This window comes from Dysidea avara, chromosome 5 (assembly GCF_963678975.1).
Source record: "Dysidea avara chromosome 5, odDysAvar1.4, whole genome shotgun sequence".
Taxonomy (NCBI): Eukaryota; Metazoa; Porifera; class Demospongiae; order Dictyoceratida; family Dysideidae; genus Dysidea; species Dysidea avara.
The window spans coordinates 37,560,298-37,579,506 of record NC_089276.1 but is presented as its reverse complement, the minus strand read 5'-3'; the positions used below and the strand labels follow the sequence as shown (position 1 = coordinate 37,579,506).

Here is a 19,209-nt window from a genome sequence, read left to right as displayed (position 1 = left end):
TTAACAGCCACTGAGGTTGCCACATTACAAGCACCTGCCTACTTGTATACCACTTCATACTATAGGCCCAAGAAATGACGCAATAGTCACTGTAACAAGCTATTTATTATATTATACCAATATAAAATGAATATATACTGCAATAACTTACTGTTACTAATACTGTGTATACAAATCTCAATATTGCTGTGCACTAATGCTAAAAGCCAATAAATTGTTTTAGCCGAAGTACTACACATTATATGTAGCTATGCTACAATACTTTGAGTTAGTGGTGATGACATTATAAATATATCATTATATGCAGAGAACTGTCATGTAATAAATGTATAGAACAGATATGTATATAAACAGTAAAGAAATATAATTTGTTGATAATCATTAATTAACTACAGAGCAGATAAAATTGAATGCACATGATGATGATGTCATGATTATATCACTGATGATGTGAGATGGTCTTACTTCATGAGACTTTCCTTACGACCAAACTGAGGGTTGATGTAACTGGACTTGGCTGACAGATACATGGGGTTTTTCTGTATAGTACAATAGTAAAGTATAACACAGTACATAGACTGTACGTACACTGTACACTGTTAGTTTGTTGTGTGTAGTGACATATTGTCCTGTGTGACACAAGTGCACTGTGTGCGTGTACGTGCATCACAGTATGTAGCATACATAGAGTGTATTTGCATATACAGTAATATGGCCAACTCTTACCGGAGCCCATTTTCGAGATCGTCTCAAGCCATCCTCAAATTTCACATACTCATAGTATCTCTACAACACAAACAACTACATAACCACATATCATATTACATATGAATTATCATCTTTTATCTCACTACCAAAAATATAGCTGCTTATATTTTCATTGCCTAAGCTTCAATCCTCAAAACCCATAGTACGGTAGGTTGTAATTCCTTTTCCATCCTAAATTAGTTAAATTGTATACTAAAATATAATCCCTCCGGCTTCATGTTACCAGCACACAGTGACCGTCTGGTGTGGTTTATTCAGTATCGTCTAAAGGTTTATCTAACCACAGTGAAATCAAACCTTTGGGGACACATAAAATTCTGTGTTTCTGTTTTATGATACAGGAAAGCATGTTTAAAAGATACAACACATTAATAGAACAACTGAGTACTGACTACTCTAATAGAACAATCAGTTGACAGTTTTGAGGTTCAAGTGTATGTGCACGTGGTTATTCTAATAATTACACACCTTCAAATAGAGGATCACCCACCATACAATCAGGGTGATCAACCCAACTACAACAATCCCACCTACTATACCAACAATCCACGGCCACACTGCAGTATCCGAGCCACATGAATCTGAAACAGAGTATGTTATACATTATGGCATGTGGTATGTCAGTAGGTGGCTATAGACAACAGACACATGAAGTACAAGTACTGTAAAAATTTCCAAACTGTGGAATACAAATTTGGTTAGTTTTGAGGGGTGACCTGGGGCTGTGCTACTGGGACAAGTTTATTGAAGATGGCATTTACACTGCACAGGTCACCCACTAGCTTGCAAGAAATTGTACAAACCTTACATGGCTACTGTACCACTACACACAATCATTGCATGGTACCGCACACACATGTATGCATCCCAGTACAGTACAAGAGAGAAGAGGCTGTGGTAGTGGACTCACCATCACGAAGGTTACGGTAGATTCCAGTGGTGTTATCTACGAATATAACAAGATCATTTTCTGTTCCAAATTTCAGTGAATCAATCTTGTATGTTATCCGACAAGAATCTGATGTCAGAGCACACTCCCTTAATGATCCCTCACCTGCAAAACAACAGTAATCACAGTATGGTTGTACTGTATAGTAGGGATCATAAAGGATCAGGCTTTCCTGTCCACAAATATCACAGCCTTACTTCTTCTTCACAACAGCTAGGCAGTGTTTAGGTATAGTCAACCCAATAATGCCTTCAGAACAACCCCAAACCCTTCCAAACAGTTTCTGTAAAATTATTATTTCCTTGACTGACTAACTGATGCTCCAGGCAATTGACAATGGTTAATGCTTACGAGTTTGGTTACTTTCCTGTTTGAGGTCACTTTGGCCTGAGATGTGTCTTTTCTCCAACCACAACAGCTACAGTGCATGCATGGTGGATTTACCTTTGTCCTCCGTTGTCTATTTCCACTACAGCATAGGTGTTGATTCACGGTAACGTGTCAGTGCACCTAGCTACAACAAATATCATCTGTAGTTTCCATAGTGACCAGATTCATCGCAGAGGCACTTGTACTGCTTCTAAATGGCCACTAGTATAACTGCAGATGACCTCCCTTGCTCCATTGCTTTTATTTCTGCAATCCTTTTTTCAATATAAAATTTCTAATTTTTAAAATTTATTATTTTTAATGTAATACTAGCGTGGTATAGATGCACGCACAATCACTCACCCACAAAATGCACACACACGCACACACATGGAAGAAGCAAGCATATACATGGTCACATATACCTGTGCACTACTCAAACTTGTGCTGTGAATGCTCATGTGGGCAGTGCAGAAAGTTGTACTATGTCTCATGGGTGCAGGTAACACACTCACCCACGTACATGCACATAAACACATTATATGTAGACAGATACATTTGTTACACTACACAACTTACTTAATAACTCAACTTCGGTCTCATTGTTGTTCATAATGATCCTATCACAATCATTGTCATCATCTTCACAATTTCCCCTAATCTTTCTTAGTACAATGTCCGATGTTCGTCGACAGTTTTGTGAGCAAGGCTGAAGAATAACAACTTTAAAATATGTACAACACCACGAGTTTTTTTACTGGAAACAGTAGGGAAGCACATACATGTGTAACATTTTACAGTGGATAAGGGAACAAAACTACTGGCAAAGTGAAATTTGAATACATGATGAAACTGTAACATTTGTAGTTTCTGTTTACAGTGGAGCCTCTACAATTAAGACCCAGAGATTTTGGCCGATCTTAAGAGGTGAAGAAAGTATGGAGTCACATCTGTTGGTCACTGTCCTTATTATAAAGGTTTCAGTGAGTCCTTTAAGAGAGGTTCCACTCTAGTACTCAGTCACTAAGCTACATACATTAACTATGACCTTCCAAACTACGCACGCATGTGACTACAGAGCACAACAATACTTACAATACATAGGTCACAGTGTGATCCACTCCGTAGCTGGTAGTTTCTGCAGACACAAACACCACATCTACAACTTCCATGTGAGCTGCAAATCTGTAGGAAAGAGAAGAGAAAGTACACCAGCCTAAAAATCATAGTGAATAATTATTGCACACACTACACTAGATCATTACTGCCAGTTCAAATCAACTCTCCTTACCCACCTACACAGGAGACTAAAGGCCAGTGAGTGAATATTCGGGAGGGTGGAAAAACCTCCAGGGCAATAACAAAGCAAACCTGGCTCAAATTCTAAATGGTTGAGTTAGTGTGTGCATGATGTAAAGTTCTGCTGCTGGTTTGTGAGGTCACCCCAAGGAGCTTGAATCCGCTTGGACCCAAAACATAGCCAGGGTCAGCAGAAGTACGTACTGCTGCTAACTGTACGCAATGTGGTATGTGTGTGCGTGCACGCACACACATACCACATTACACACACACACTACACCGCATGCATGCACACTACACACTCAGACCTCGTTGGTTCCATCATTTTTGATACAGGTTTGGTTACTGGTGGGACAGCTACAACTGAGTCCAATGTAGCCATCATCACACACACAAGCAGCATTACAAGCACATGTCCCATGACCTACAATAACAATAGCAAATAGTTAACACTAGCTACTTCAATACAACTCTCAAGGTAGGTATCATGTACATACACCAAGGCTACGCTATACCAATGTACACACCAATGTAACAATGTAACAATGCGACATCATCTATAAGCACTTATGGAGGATAGGTGTACAGTAATATTGCAGTGAAATGATGGAATGTTATACGGTATTGCTCAAGCGCAACGTCGCACTCGCTCGCACATGCAACTTTGCTCGAGATTTTAAAAATCGCTAATTAAGGAGCATGGCAACTGTTTTACTCGCGATTCACGTGGACGAAACAGCTGCCACGTTGTCTCATGAGTGAAACAGTTGCCATGCTCCTTAATTATCAATTTTTAAAATCTCGAGCAAAGTTGCGTGTGTGAGCAAGTGCGATGTTGTGCTTGGGCAGTACCTTATAACAGTCTAGAATAACGTGGGGGTACCTTGGAATTAGGGAGCAAGTGAATGTATGTTAACTGTACATAGCCTCACTAGCTCTGTATGTGGAACCTGTGTATTGGGACCAACCAATAGTGTCCTGATTATCAAGGTGTCCTGATTATCAAGGTGCCCTGATTATCAAGGTGTCCTGATTATCAAGGTGTCCTGATTATCAAGGTGTCCTGATTATCAAGGTGTCCTGATTATCAAGGTGTCCTGATTATCAAGATGTCCTGATTATCAAGGTGTACTGATTATCAAGGTGTCCTGATTATCAAGGTGTCCTGATTATCAAGGTGTCCTGATTATCAAAGTGTCCTGATTTTTCAGGCCAGTTTATGTACTAATGGATACTTTGGGACCTTAACTAAGTGTCTGGATTTTGTAGGTGTCCTCAAGTGTCCTCAAGTGTACAGGTTAGCTATCAGCATAAATTAAAGCATCTTGTGCTAACAGAAATCAATGAAATATTTCATTTTATACCATTTACAACAAACAGGAACTCTCAGGGATGTGTGTAGTGCAAGTTTATTCTAAGTGACCTCTTCCTTTGTGCTTGTCTCAATGGCACTAGATTTGCTGTTAGACAGTATCAATGTGACTGCACTTCTATTATCAGATCTTTAAAGTTAGTTCTACTCATGTCACGAAAAGATTTGAAACCGCTTTTTTTTTACTATGGAAGCGAGTATAAAAAGATCAGTTTCAACAAAAATGCAGTTAATTTAGTACTGATCGCCCATCCAAAATTTGGCAGTCAAACCGTGAAAACCAACAAGTAGTTTATCATTGTGTATTGACATTTGTAAGGATTATGATAGTGGCAGCAATATTGCTAAATCATAATGTTTACTCAACATAATTTTATTCATTTACACAGGAGCTGGTGGTCAACCACAGTAATGATTATAGTTGAGTATACTGAAGCCTTATGAAAACACTTCAGCCACATTAGTTCTAATATTACACAACACTACCATAATAGTGATGTAATCTGGATTGTTCCAGAACATTCCACTATTACTCTGCAATATTACACTGTAGGCTTAACTCTATATTGTGTCTAGAATATTCTAGAACATTCTACAGCATGTCATTGTCTAGAAGCTTCCACAGTGACTTAGAACTACCTGTATCATTATCTACTCAGTATAAAAGAGAGGAACGGTGCCATACTACACCAGTAAACTTTTGCGCAACTTGTAACAGAGAGAAACAAAAACTACTTACTTAGTTGGACAATTAAGATGACTACTGCTGTTGGAATAGATTTGGGTACAACCTATTCTTGTGTTGGAGTGTTTCAACATGGCAAAGTGGAGATCATCGCTAATGACCAGGGAAATCGTACCACCCCCAGTTATGTTGCCTTCACTGACACAGAGAGACTGATAGGAGATGCTGCCAAGAATCAAGTGGCCAGGAATCCTCAGAACACTATCTTTGATGCTAAGAGGTTGATTGGAAGGAGGTTTGATGATCCAGTGGTGCAAGGCGACCGCAAAAACTGGCCATTCGAGGTAATATCAGATGGTGGTAAGCCCAAGATCAGGGCTGAATATATGGGTGAATCAAAGGTGTTTGCTCCTGAAGAAATTAGCTCCATGGTATTGACCAAGATGAAGGAGACAGCTGAAGCTTACCTTGGACAGAAAGTCACCAATGCAGTCATTACAGTTCCAGCTTATTTCAATGATGCTCAGAGGACGGCTACTAAAGATGCTGGCAGGATAGCAGGTCTCAATGTACTGAGAATCATCAACGAGCCGACTGCTGCTGCCCTGGCTTATGGAATGGACAAGAATTTGTCTGGTGAGAAAAATGTCCTCATCTTTGATCTTGGAGGGGGAACATTTGATGTGTCAATATTGGAGATCACTGAGGGATCATTGTTTGAAGTGAAGGCCACTGCTGGGGATACACATCTTGGAGGAGAAGACTTTGATAATCGTATGGTCAACCACTTTGTGGAAGAGTTTAAGAGGAAATATCGTAAGGACATCCGGAGTAACCCCAGAGCACTACGACGTTTGCGTACAGCTTGTGAGAGAGCCAAGAGGACACTGTCTTCAAGTGCGGAGGCCAACCTGGAAATTGATTCCCTCCACGAAGGGATTGACTTCTACTCTAAAATCACCAGAGCCAGATTTGAGGAGTTGTGTAATGACCTCTTCAGATCATGTTTAGAGCCAGTGGAGAAGGCACTACGTGATGCCAAATTGGACAAGTCCAGGATCCATGAGATAGTACTGGTTGGTGGGTCTACAAGGATACCAAAGATACAGAAACTACTCCAAGACTTCTTCAGTGGCAAGGAGCTCAACAAATCCATCAACCCTGATGAAGCAGTGGCTTATGGGGCAGCGGTGCAGGCAGCCATCTTATCTGGTGTAAAAGATGAGGTAGTACAAGATGTCCTCTTAGTGGATGTGGCCCCTCTGTCACTCGGAATAGAGACAGCTGGTGGAGTAATGACAAAACTGATTGAGAGAAACACAAAGATCCCAACTACAACTACAAAGACATTCACTACATACTCAGATAACCAGCCTGGGGTCACCATACAAGTATATGAAGGGGAGAGAGCCACGACGAAGAATAATAACTTGCTGGGTACATTTGAACTGTCTGGAATTCCCCCAGCTCCAAGGGGAGTTCCCCAAATTGAAGTCACTTTTGATGTTGATGCTAACAGCATCCTAAATGTCACAGCTAAGGACACTAGCACTGGTAGAAGCAACAAGATCACCATTACCAATGACAAGGGCCGTCTCTCTGCAGCTGAGATTGATCGTATGGTGGCTGATGCTGAGAAGTACAAGGAAGAAGATGAAATACAGAGGGAAAGGATTACAGCAAGAAATGGTCTGGAGAGCTATGCTTTTACCATTGAGAACACTATTAGGGAACATGGAGATAAGCTGAGCACAGAAGACAAGCAAATTGTTGAGGGAAAAGTCAAAGAAACACTTGACTGGTTGGACCGCAACACACTTGCTGACAAAGCAGAATACGATGACAAACTACAGGAGCTACAGAAGGAGTGTAGTCCAATAATGACTAAACTACACAGTGGAACAAATGGGAAGACCAGTCACAACAGTGTTCCGAGAAGTGATGGGTACAGCAATGGAAGATCTGCTGCTGGCCCCACTGTTGAAGAAGTTGACTGAATGACTTTTAATTGTCTGCACTTTGTGTCTGTACATATAACTATTTGTAATCATTCCTGATTAACCTGTTTGTCTTGTACTACAATATTTATTTTAACAGAAATAAAAGAACTAAGAACTAAGTAATTGAATGGGAAAATTTCAGGATAAAAATCAAGCAATCAAATGGGGATATTTCAGGGTTGCCCTTATAAATATTTACTGGTCAAACCATCCATTTAAAAAAAAATGAAACAGTGAATATACACTCTGTAGGAAACATACAGTATATTCACTACAAGTCAGCTGATTAACAACCATTAAGTACTGCTAATCAGTAATAATCAAGAACAATAATACTGATCAACAATAATCAAGACACATTACATACCACTGCAGATTAGACCAGCTGAGTTTCTTGGACACTGTAGAGGATTACACTGACAAAATGATCCTTCATATCTCACACCATTTCCATCTGGTACCTACAAGAAGTTACAACATCACAAACAACACAGATAGTGTACATGTATACTTTGGGACACTAACTAAGTGTCTGGATTATGTAGGTGTCCTCAAGTGTTCACATAACAGTATACACACAATAGTTACTGGTTCTCTCACCTCATCACATTCACATGATCCACACCTACATGTTCCTCTTCCACTGCACACAGGATCACTGGGGTTAGTTCTACAAACAGCAGTAGAATAAAGATGTTTAACACAATTAACCACTATCTGGGGTGGAAATCAGCAATCAGAATTACAGGCTTAACAAATCTCTAAATTTGAAATGTTTTATATGGCCTAATGACAAACAATCTCTTAATGAACTAAACATCATGGCACAGAGGACTCACGTACTGTATGGCATGCAGTGCATGTAGTACAGTATATTGTTATTGCTGACCTGCAGACAGAGGCTTCGTTCAGTTGTGGTACAACTCCATCACTTTCACACTTACAATCCCCACCATAACTATAATGATGTAATGATGATGTAATAAGAGTGTGATGGCACCAGCTACACACACAACTCACAATCTAGACTGACATTGACAAGATGAACACTGAAGGTCTCCATGATTATTACAAGTTGGACTAGATGATTCCTAAAAGAAACAAGTGGTACACTATAACCTTCACCACAGTTACCACACAACTAGTACACAAGGCGGAACCTCTTTGTAAGTGGTCTCCTTGAAAGTACTCTTTTAAAATAACTAGTTTAAAGGCCTATGTACATCTATAGTCAGGGTGAACAACCTCATAACAAGGATTAGTATATGGTACAGTTCTACTCCTAGCCAAAATAGCTGGCCAAATAAAGTGAGATATTTGTACATTGTCAAGAGGTACCACACACGTCAAGAGGTACCACACACATGTAACATACAGTGACTTACGGTATTGTCTGTACAGTCACATGTACACAATAGGTCGATATCTAGGGTGACCTTTCCGAAGCCGACAAACCTCACATCGACACTGACACTGCCACTGGGGTATGCGGCACATGCTTCAGGGTGTACCTGCACCATCACAGTGTAGTTGACCTGTAGGGAACAAGGCGTGACCTTTATTACTGACCTTTGTATAATACAAGTGACCTTTGCAGTACACAATGCTAGCCTTGCTTATGCAGTACAAATAGTGTGTACATATTCAAACAAAGCAAAGCCTCCCAACTGTGCAAAGCACTGCTAATGCTGTACTAGAGCCAGCAACCATAACTCAGGTACCTACAGCACCTTGGTAGATAGGACTACAGTAGAGGACTGTACTTGTCTGATGGACAGAGGTTCAAAGTTCAACATCAACACTATGCAAGGCATGGGGTCAACAGGTCTCCATTAAAAAGCTGGAAAGACTGGAGCAATGTAAAAAAAATGACAACAATAACTGGGTATCAAGGAACATTGAATCAGGCAATTATTAGGACAGCACTCCTGTATTGTCTCATACATTCAAGCAAACACACAGACGCTCTCTACACACAAGCACAGACACTACACTTCTTCTCGGCTTCCTGACTGCCAGTCCAGGATTCTTCTTCCTCACCTCCATGAGAGACACCCACCCATCTAGCCAAGGGATGTTGGTTAACCTAACTATAAGTGATTCGTTTAGGCTAGATGAATGAGTGGACTCCAAGGAGGGTGGATGGGCCACTGACAATAACAGGGATATGACTATCTTCTTTGTCCATTATACTAGATGCAATGAATGGACTGTGCGTGCATGGTGTTAACCCTGTTGTTGGCTTGGAAGGCTGACTTATGGACATCCTGACCCTCCACTACACGGTCAGGGCTAGGGCTGCTGCCAATAGCGCCACACCACCAGAGTGGCATGTTACCAGCAGCTCACCATGAAGAGGTTGGTAGCATGGACCACACAGACACAACACACACAGATGCAATCAGGGGACACATTACACAGTGTGTGTTGGTGATACTCACATTGTCTGGAGTGGATACATTTCTACAAATATTGACTGTATTGTTGGCTGGGTAACCATGAGCACCACTGTAAGTGAGAATAATACAGAAATCACACTACAATCTTAGGTTGCCATGACACAGAAACTATTTGCTATGGTAGGTACACATATCGTACATCACAACACAAACGCACATCTGTAACTTGTGCTAATAAATGTATGATATATCAAAAAATTTATAAATATCACAATATTATTTAATATCGTTATTGTATCAAATTTCGATGATACAGTTGCTAATTTTGATATTATCGAATATTCAATATTACTATAGCAATCGGTATATCAAGCCATTATTTCGATAGAGCTTGGTGTGAAATCATTGCCTTTAATTGCATAGGTTCATTCGGCATTTCACGTGACCCTCAATTGTTACAATACAATATAAGCAAATGGGTGGGGTAGACCGGGGTAGGCTTACCATTCAGATCACTCTTCACGTAAGCTTTAAATACTGTGTTTTGCAAAAGCGCTTCGGTTTTGGGTAAAAATACCAAACCACTTTTGTGCGCATATATGTAACTTCATCACACTGATTGTGTATGCAATCATAAAAAGAAAAGATGAATGATGATGTCTCACTGTTTTATATCGACACTACTGTTCATAAAAATAAATCTTCATACTTATGAATTATTTAGTGGTGCTTCAGCCTCCTTTGAATCGTGCTAAAATGAAGTTCTCTACAATTTAGCCATTTTAAAAGTTTACATGTATCTACCAGTTTCCTAAACTTGTTACTAGTGGTATAACAGTGAGTTTAGTGAATACATTGTGCACCTATAAATATAAACCGTCCATGCAATTAGTCTACCCACACAATGAATATCGAAATTGAAATTTTGATATTTTACTGATTATCAATCTTGAAATCAAACTCCATATATCACACAGCAGTACCTTTAATGGATTCATAATATAGACAAATTTTCAAGCAAGACTTGTCATGCATGAAAACATTTTAGTATGAAATGTTTGTGACAGTACATGATATGAAAACATTTTCATGGATGACAAGTCTCCATGAAAATTGCATGAAAATTAGTCAGTGGTTATTCGTACTGTGTATGGGTGGTATGAACGTTACATACTGAGCACGTGGAGCAAATGTCTAGTAGTGTATAGATATAGTGGGTCCTTTAAGAGAGGTTCCACTATATTATATATCGTGGCTGACCCCTACTACATGCCACACTCACCAATTATCAGGTACCACTGATATATTAATCCCTTGTAGTTCAGTTGATAATGAGGGAATTATTGTAGTGGACAGCACCTAACAATGACAATACACACGTACAGACAGATACCTAATCTCTGACCCTTACCTGGTATCTGTCACTGATGATATTCAACAAGTTGGTGGTGCTTGCCTGTCTCACCCCTACTGCCGCGTTATCCAGCTGAGTAACCAGTTCCTGTGTGTTTAACAGCAGTGTCATCACATGTATATCTCTAGGACAGTAAGATGCATCATGTGTCATCACATGTATATCTCTAGGACAATAAGATGCATCATGTGTCATCACATGTATATCTCTAGGACAATAAGATGCATCATGTGTCAACACATGTATATCTCTAGGACAGTAAGATGCATCATGTGTCATCACATGTATATCTCTAGGACAATAAGATGCATCATGTGTCATCACATGTATATCTCTAGGACAATAAGATGCATCATGTGTCATCACATGTATATCTCTAGGCAGAGTTGGGGTAGTTACTTCAGAAAAGTAACTAGTTACTAGTTACACGTTACTTTTATCCCATGTAACTTAGTTACAGTTACAGTTACTTTTCACAAGGTAACTAAGTACTCTAGTTACTAGTTACTTTCGTAGTATAAATTATGACTTGTTTTTAGCTTTTGTGACATGAATTTTGCTCAGAAATTTATCATTAAGGGATGCAATACATATGTGCACTTAAAATAACAATTCTGTTTCTCTTTCAGGTCAGTTTAAATTAATGCTATGTCTGTTACTCAAGCTGAATCATACAGAACAGTACACAGAATCTGTCTACTTAACGTGGCTGTAGCATATATGGCACAAAAATTGAAGTGCTGTCGCTTTTAAAGCATAATTAGTTATAATTACAATGTAACTATTGTAACTAGTTACTATTGTAACTTAGTTACTTTTCAGACAATTACTCCTAGTTACAAGTTACTAGTTACAAAGCAAGTAACTAGTTATATTACTAGTTACTTTAAAAGTAATCCGTTACATAACTTAGTTACAAAAGTAACTAGTTACCCCCAACTCTGTCTCTAGGACAGTAAGATGCATCAAAACAAACAAAACAGAAGGAAAAATAGATGAACTAAAAGACAAACTAAAAGACAGTCAGAGGCATACACTGTACACGTCAACAGATAGCCAGATAGACAAATGTACAGATGAACAGACAGGAGTATCTACAGTGTTGGGAGTAACGCGTTACTTATGTAACGAATTATGTAATATTATTACTTTTGTGGTAACAAAGTAATATAACGAAATACGCTATGAAAACAGGTAATATAATGCAAGATACTTTACTTACAAACGTAACGCGTTACCTAAGTAATATAATTACTGTAACGAGTCTAATATGACGTAATATTATTACTAAAAGTAACGAAGTTACTAATCTCGTTAGTAATCCTCTGAGTAACGCCTCACCACAACGAAGTAACGAGGTCTACTGAATGAAGCTTATTCACTAGCTTCTTACTTATAACCAAGATTTGCACATTGTCCAACAACGCAATCATGTCACGTGATAAGGTGGTAGTTTCACACGTGACAGCTTAAGGCTGTGGACACAAAGTAATATAATATGTAATATTATTACAGTTACTTTATTTTATGGGTAATATGTAACTGTAACTAAATGGTTCTGTTGCAAGTAATATGTAATATGTAACTAGTTACTTTTACAAAGTAACTTGCCCAACACTGAGTATCTAGCTGTACAGTTTGATAACCATACAGTATGGACTAAACATATGTACAACAATTCTATACCTCATACAAATTTTCCTGGGATCCATCCACAGCAAATATAGTGATAATGTTGTTAGTACTGAGAGCCTCAGCTAGTTGTGAGGTGGATGGGTAGTCCTGCAAGATGGTAGAATAAATGACTGACTGATAAACTAATATAGTACATGGTACCCTGTTAATGTGGACACTTGAGGACACCTACATAATCCAGACACTTAGTTAAGGTCCTAAAGTATCCCTTAGTACATAAACTAACCTGGAAATCCATATTATACAGTTGGTTCCACTACACAAATACTACATGCTACACAAATATACTACACTACACACAATATACACACACTCCCCACACAAACAAGGTTAACTTACAAATAAGGTATCATTGGCATAAAAGCCATCGTCATCAAGATGACATCCTCCATCATGTCTGTTAACAATGGCTGCCACCTTCCCATCCAGAGCATAATGATACTCATCATCAGTGATAGCTAGTACCAGTCGACGAGCTAGACTGCTATCCCTCCAGCCTACACGTTCCTGAGGGTTGTGACATCATTATGACATTGCATGCCATGGCCAAACACACATGGGGATTTTTACAAAATGTCTACACAAACTACTCTAATAGAGCAGTCAGAATTACAACAAGAGCTAAGTTCTGCTTTGTGCAAATTTATCTGCCTAATTTCTTGAAGCACTAAACCTACTCAGTTATAAGCCACACTATGTTATGTATACAAACATACCTCACACACGGCAACTTGCATTAGGGCATCTAGAATGGCCTCAGGGGCATCACTACTAGCCGTTATGTTGGCTTCTCGGAACGTCATCTAAACAACACAAACACACTTATAATAATAGTAAAACGCTGTACCCTTTGAATAGCACCACAGTGCAGTACTATTTGAAGGCTTGTTTTGATAGATGAATAACTGTACCACATCCTTGAATAGTATTGCATTACGCATACAGTATCTCTACTTCTCATTTCCACATTGTTTTAAATTAAGTAAGGCAGTGTCCAAACAGACTTATGTATACAGCCATTAAATAATTGCTGGTTAGTAAATCTACTGTGAAGTGTAATGTGAATCATTGAATCTTACTGTGATGACTACTCTTGTACAGTGGATGTAGTAATACTGAAAGGTTTTACCCTTATTTTGGGTGGCACAATTCAAGTTAATCCACTAGTACCATCTATAGTATAAATTAGCACATCACTCTTGTTAATATGTAATATGACCAATAAAACAATATGGATATTACTCCACCGAATTCAATCTTTATGGCTTCTATGCCAATAGAACCGAAGCGTACAGTAAATTTGTACACCAAAAATCTAACTCATGACTAACTCTAACACGTACATACAAAACGCTTGTTATCATACCGTGATCATGTCTGTGTCGTTGGTTGGGTCCAGACGATGTCTGAAGTCATAAATGGCATCACATTCACCCTCTGGTATTCCAGCCCCAGCACAAGGGTAGCTTGTACTGTAAGGAATGCACCAGGAAGATGACATTGTCAATATATACCGTACATCTTAACAAACACTGTAAATTAAGCACACAGTAGCAAAAAATATTCATAACAAGGAGAAAGATACGGCTTTATACTTTTGAAACATTTTAACCTTTGGAAGAGGAAACATGTCAATAAATTGCAACAAAATGGGCTACGCCCCAAGTACTGTATGTTACAGAGTGTGTCAGTACCATCAAGAGTACATAATAAAAAAATATTATTATGTACTCTTGGTACCATATTATCTGTTCGTGCACACAACACTTACGCTTTTTCAAAGACATGGTTAAACGGAGCTGCTCTTTTATCAGAGAATGACCCAAATCCAATCTTAGCATCATTTGTCAGTGAGTTCAACAGCCTCACTAGAGGAGGATAACACATCACACAATGGCTGAGGTACCACCATCCTGAGTGTGTCAGGTTACCATACAAGATACCGGCCATTACATGTACGTATATAACCTACCCAGGTTTTAAACTAAGTTGTCCCCACTGTTATTCAAGTTCAGAGGAGTACGATACACTCACGTGAGCTCATAGGATTTGTAGAAAGCAATTAAAAAGCAATTTTGGAGAGTAACATTGAAACTAAGTGCCAACCGAAAGCTTTTCCTATGTGTAATGGTGTGCCAAACTGAACCCCAGTGGTATATACATGATGACTGCACATGTCATCACGTGATGAAAAGCTTACAACACAAAACAGAGGGCACATGGAAATAATGGATGAAAATAGCACCAGAAATTGTATTCAAGGTCTCCATAATCCCGTAAAGTCAGACAAAGCATCAGTTTAGAAGTTAAAATACAAATTCTTTTTTGATAGTGCTTAACGTGTCGTACCTCTGCTACCCCCGGCTGTTATTCAAGCTAGATATTCAAGCTATACATCTACTCTAAATGTTAGCTACCCTAGCTGTTTGATGTTATTCAAACAACTCCAGCTGCTAATCATAAACCCTAGCTGTGTACCCAGGGAGTACTCCAGCTACTCCAGCTGTTGTGTTTCCTTACATATATCATTGACAGAGTCCCCCACAGCAATGAGAGCATCTTTTAGTGTCAATGTAAGGTCCATCAATATGTATAGGTCAATTGGGAAATCTGCCTGAGGGGCAACGTTGATCTTGAAACTCTTCGGATCCCCTGAAACAAAGGAAAACACTTTAAATCAGTACTGTGTAATATGGACACCTTGGGACCAACCAATGGTGTCCTATTATCAAGGTTTCCTGATTTTCCAGGTCAGTTTCTGTACTATGGGATACTTTGGGACCTTAACTAAGTGTCTGGATTATGTAGGTGTCCTCAAGTGTCCACATTAACAGTATTTACAATCTAGAACTAGCCACACCGCACAGGTGTGCAGAGGTAAGCCACACCCACCTGGTCTCATCATCAACTTAAAGCCTCCAGGAGTCACTTGTGAAGACACATTAACCTCCACCTACAAACCAGAAAAAAGATAAACATAATAAACTATCTTCTGTTTCCACATCACAATACATGGTACGCTAGCAGCTTGAAACATTAATTTACTACTAGTACTATGCAAAGTTGGGCACCTTCTGTAAGCTTGTCCAATAAAGCAACAGAACTGTATTCTCCAAGGAAGCTGGTTACAGCTTACAGGTCACAATCCTGATGAAACATTGCCACATGCAACTGTTTGAATACATGGCACCTGGTGCTGATCATGACTCTCTGTATGACATACTACCATGTATGATAGCACAACCAAGCATGATGTCTATACTGATGCTCGTTGTATTCACAAAAAGTGTGGATAATGTTGTATAAGTTACTGCTCAGCTAGATAAGTCATGTATTGTGTTGGGATGGCTGAAAGAAGGTTTGTGAGGGTTTGGGACACACCTGACCTTCCACTTGGTATTGATAGTGATGTACGTGTCAGGTTGAACATGTTGAACTATTCTTTGGGAACATATGCTTGATGACATGTACATGATCAACCTTCACTGGACGTCTTAAAATGACAACAGTTTTGCAGGGCTATTACTTGCCTATACATTACGTAGTTCTGATATTGGTAACATGGTAACTTTCATCTGCCAAATAACTTGATATGTTGATTCATTTAAATGTGTTGATTCATTTAAATATGTTCGTTTACAGTACACTATAACAGTAAAACCCAATCCCACAATCATTTGTTCCCACTACTCACCCTGCTGGGTACACTACTGGGTGACCCTACCAAGTTGACCTCAGGGCAGCCATTATTGATCAGTTGGTCTCTGGTGCCACAAAACTGGACTGGTAGACCAAGCTCTGTTGTCTGGCCGACACGGTAATCCTGCAATACGTCGATGATAACATAACTGTGCACACAGTATCACATTTCAAGGGTGTATACTAATACAAATGAGACTATTGACAAGTTTTCTGATTATCAAGCTGTCCTTATTAGAGAGGTGTCCTCATTTCAGAGGTCTAAATGTGTGTACACTAATACAAATGGGACCATAGACAAGTGTCCTAAATATCAGAGTGTCCTTATTAGTGAGGTGTCCTGATTACTTCAGGCTATTACACTTGAGCATTGGTTTATCGGTCTTTAACTTAGCAGAGCTGGTAATAAGTAGCTACTCTCTATTCAGAGTTAAAACATATCAAAGTGTCCACATTTAGAGAACTATTCTTCTACACTACACACAAGAAGTAGTCTTGCTGAAATTCAACAATGATGAAGTGTACAATAGACTTTGTGATCTCTTCAAGCAATCATCTTTGTGACATACTAGACTAGCTACAGTGTTGCTAGGTCAAAAAGCTTATGCAATTACACGCCCTGTAGCTATAGTTAACTGGTGGCTTAGTGATGTAAGGTAATGTGTAACTAAAGTAACCTACAAAGATACAGAAATGTTTGGACACTTGAGGACACCTACATAATCTAGACACTTAGTTAAGGTCCCAAAGTATTCCTTAGTACACAAACTGACCTGGAAAATCAGCACACTATTGGTTGGTCCCATACTAATTTTAGTTCTGCAAAGTGAGACAAACTGAACTTTGTATGTGTAAACTGCTAACATGTGTTCATAGGATAACAACTACGTATCAATTTTTATTGAGTATTTCAGTCCAACCAGACATACACACATACAGACTTACGTGGTTATTACACCAGAAACATCCTACACCACTAGCAATACAGGCATCACATGAGCTATGAATTGTACAATCTAAAATGGAGGGAACAAATAAAAGCAGTAGTTACTTCTTATAAGGTATCTGATTGGCTGTTTTCACCAGTGAAAGGACACTCTCTTGGAATCTACTGTAACAATAAAACATTTTGAGGCGTATTGTATATGTGCTGTTTGTGGTGTGTAGAGTGAATGTGGCCTAAATGGGCAAGTACAGCAGGTACCACTACGTGTGTGTCTGTGTGAAGCAGCTCAGCCAGGTGGTATAGCACCAAGCTGGTACTCTGAAGGTTCCAGGTTTGATAATTCCCAGAAACTTGACTTATATTGCTCCAGTCTACCCAGTTGTATTAAAAGGAGATTGGTGATAAGTAAACGCAAGCTTTCCATTGCTCACACAATCAGTGAGGTTTTTCTGTGAGGCATGCTCCTATATGGAACTGATCTCTTAAGCAGTGCACAGGTGATCCAGTGTTTAAGGAGTCTGATACGTCATATATTCTTCTGCTGGGGCTTATCCATTAAAGATTATAAGTGCCTGCTTGGAGGATATAATCTTTAATCATTAAACCCCAGGGTCTGCGATATACCAGACTGGTGTTTCAGTGGGTAGAGTGCATGTAGTGTGTAGCTTGTGTCTGTAGATAATATATAAAGTTTACTGATCATTATTTCTAATTAATGGTGTGTTGGATGGCTCACCTTGACTACCACTGATGTGTAGTGTCACCATGACAACCAGCAATGTTAATGTACAGCCTGTCATCATCACTCACTGTAACACAACACCAAGAGGTTCATACCAAATAATACAAACCATTGACAACACCAACTATCACAACAATCCTATCATCACTACCTTCCTATACAACCTTATCAAATCCAATCAAAATTGATGGCTTCAATTACCATTGAGTGGTGAGCTAATATCACATCATTACTCACTAATCTTGTTGTATGAATGATATACCTCACACCAGTTAATAATATCAGGAGCTCATCGAGTCCGTAGTCTACGGACTCGATGAGCTCCTGATAATATTAACTCTTGATGTTATGAAATGGTAAAACCTGCCACCCTGCACTTTACGCATTACAATTTCAGGATGAACGCATGGTAATAACAAACTTGAACTATTATTACTTCTTAGTAGCAATAGTTGTAAAACATGAGCCTGAACAAACACTGCAACATCAATCAGAAATTCTCCAAAATTTCAGCAACACTTTAAACACACAGACTAACACAGTAATACACCTGCTCTCTTCAATATCGGTATATGATACGACTAGCCTATGCACTAGGTATCCATACCAGACCGAGATACAGACAACGTCTAGGACTGGTCTGGCGCGGCCACGTTGGAAGGTTGCTGTTGTACGCGCAAGGCTCTGGTAGCCGCCAAATCCACTACACATAAAACTAACCTAAAGTGGGTAGAGAGAACTATGCCGACAAACTCTTAATTTCAATCCAGGGACTAAGCAACGCAGCGACAGATCAAAGACGTTAGCGAAAACCACCAGTAGACGATTTATCGCCTACTTAGAAAAAACGGTTAATATACGGAGTACCAATC

General features: G+C 39.2%; 2 protein-coding genes across 2 annotated transcripts; one reads left to right on the top strand and one right to left on the bottom strand.

Moving 5' to 3' along the window:
* Nucleotides 1-294: 294 nt before the first annotated feature.
* On the bottom strand, nt 295-19,193 carry LOC136254939 (integrin beta-2-like). The gene is made up of 26 exons (XM_066047656.1): nt 19,058-19,193; nt 18,332-18,404; nt 17,595-17,665; nt 16,645-16,773; nt 15,843-15,903; nt 15,471-15,602; nt 14,722-14,818; nt 14,317-14,422; nt 13,667-13,753; nt 13,290-13,457; nt 12,942-13,037; nt 11,253-11,342; nt 11,124-11,200; nt 9,884-9,950; nt 8,828-8,977; nt 8,463-8,533; nt 8,332-8,400; nt 8,043-8,112; nt 7,810-7,903; nt 3,694-3,809; nt 3,182-3,271; nt 2,666-2,795; nt 1,679-1,822; nt 1,237-1,349; nt 727-786; nt 295-539 (listed from the first exon to the last, which is right to left on the bottom strand). Exons 2-26 carry the CDS (start codon nt 18,396-18,398, stop codon nt 462-464), a joined length of 2,433 nt encoding a protein of 810 aa, XP_065903728.1. The 5' UTR covers nt 18,399-18,404; nt 19,058-19,193; the 3' UTR covers nt 295-461.
* On the top strand, nt 5,425-7,509 carry LOC136254940 (heat shock protein 70 B2-like). Its single transcript, XM_066047657.1, has one exon. The coding sequence runs from the start codon at nt 5,514-5,516 to the stop codon at nt 7,437-7,439; it is 1,926 nt and encodes a 641-aa protein (XP_065903729.1). The 5' UTR covers nt 5,425-5,513; the 3' UTR covers nt 7,440-7,509.
* Nucleotides 19,194-19,209: the final 16 nt, after the last annotated feature.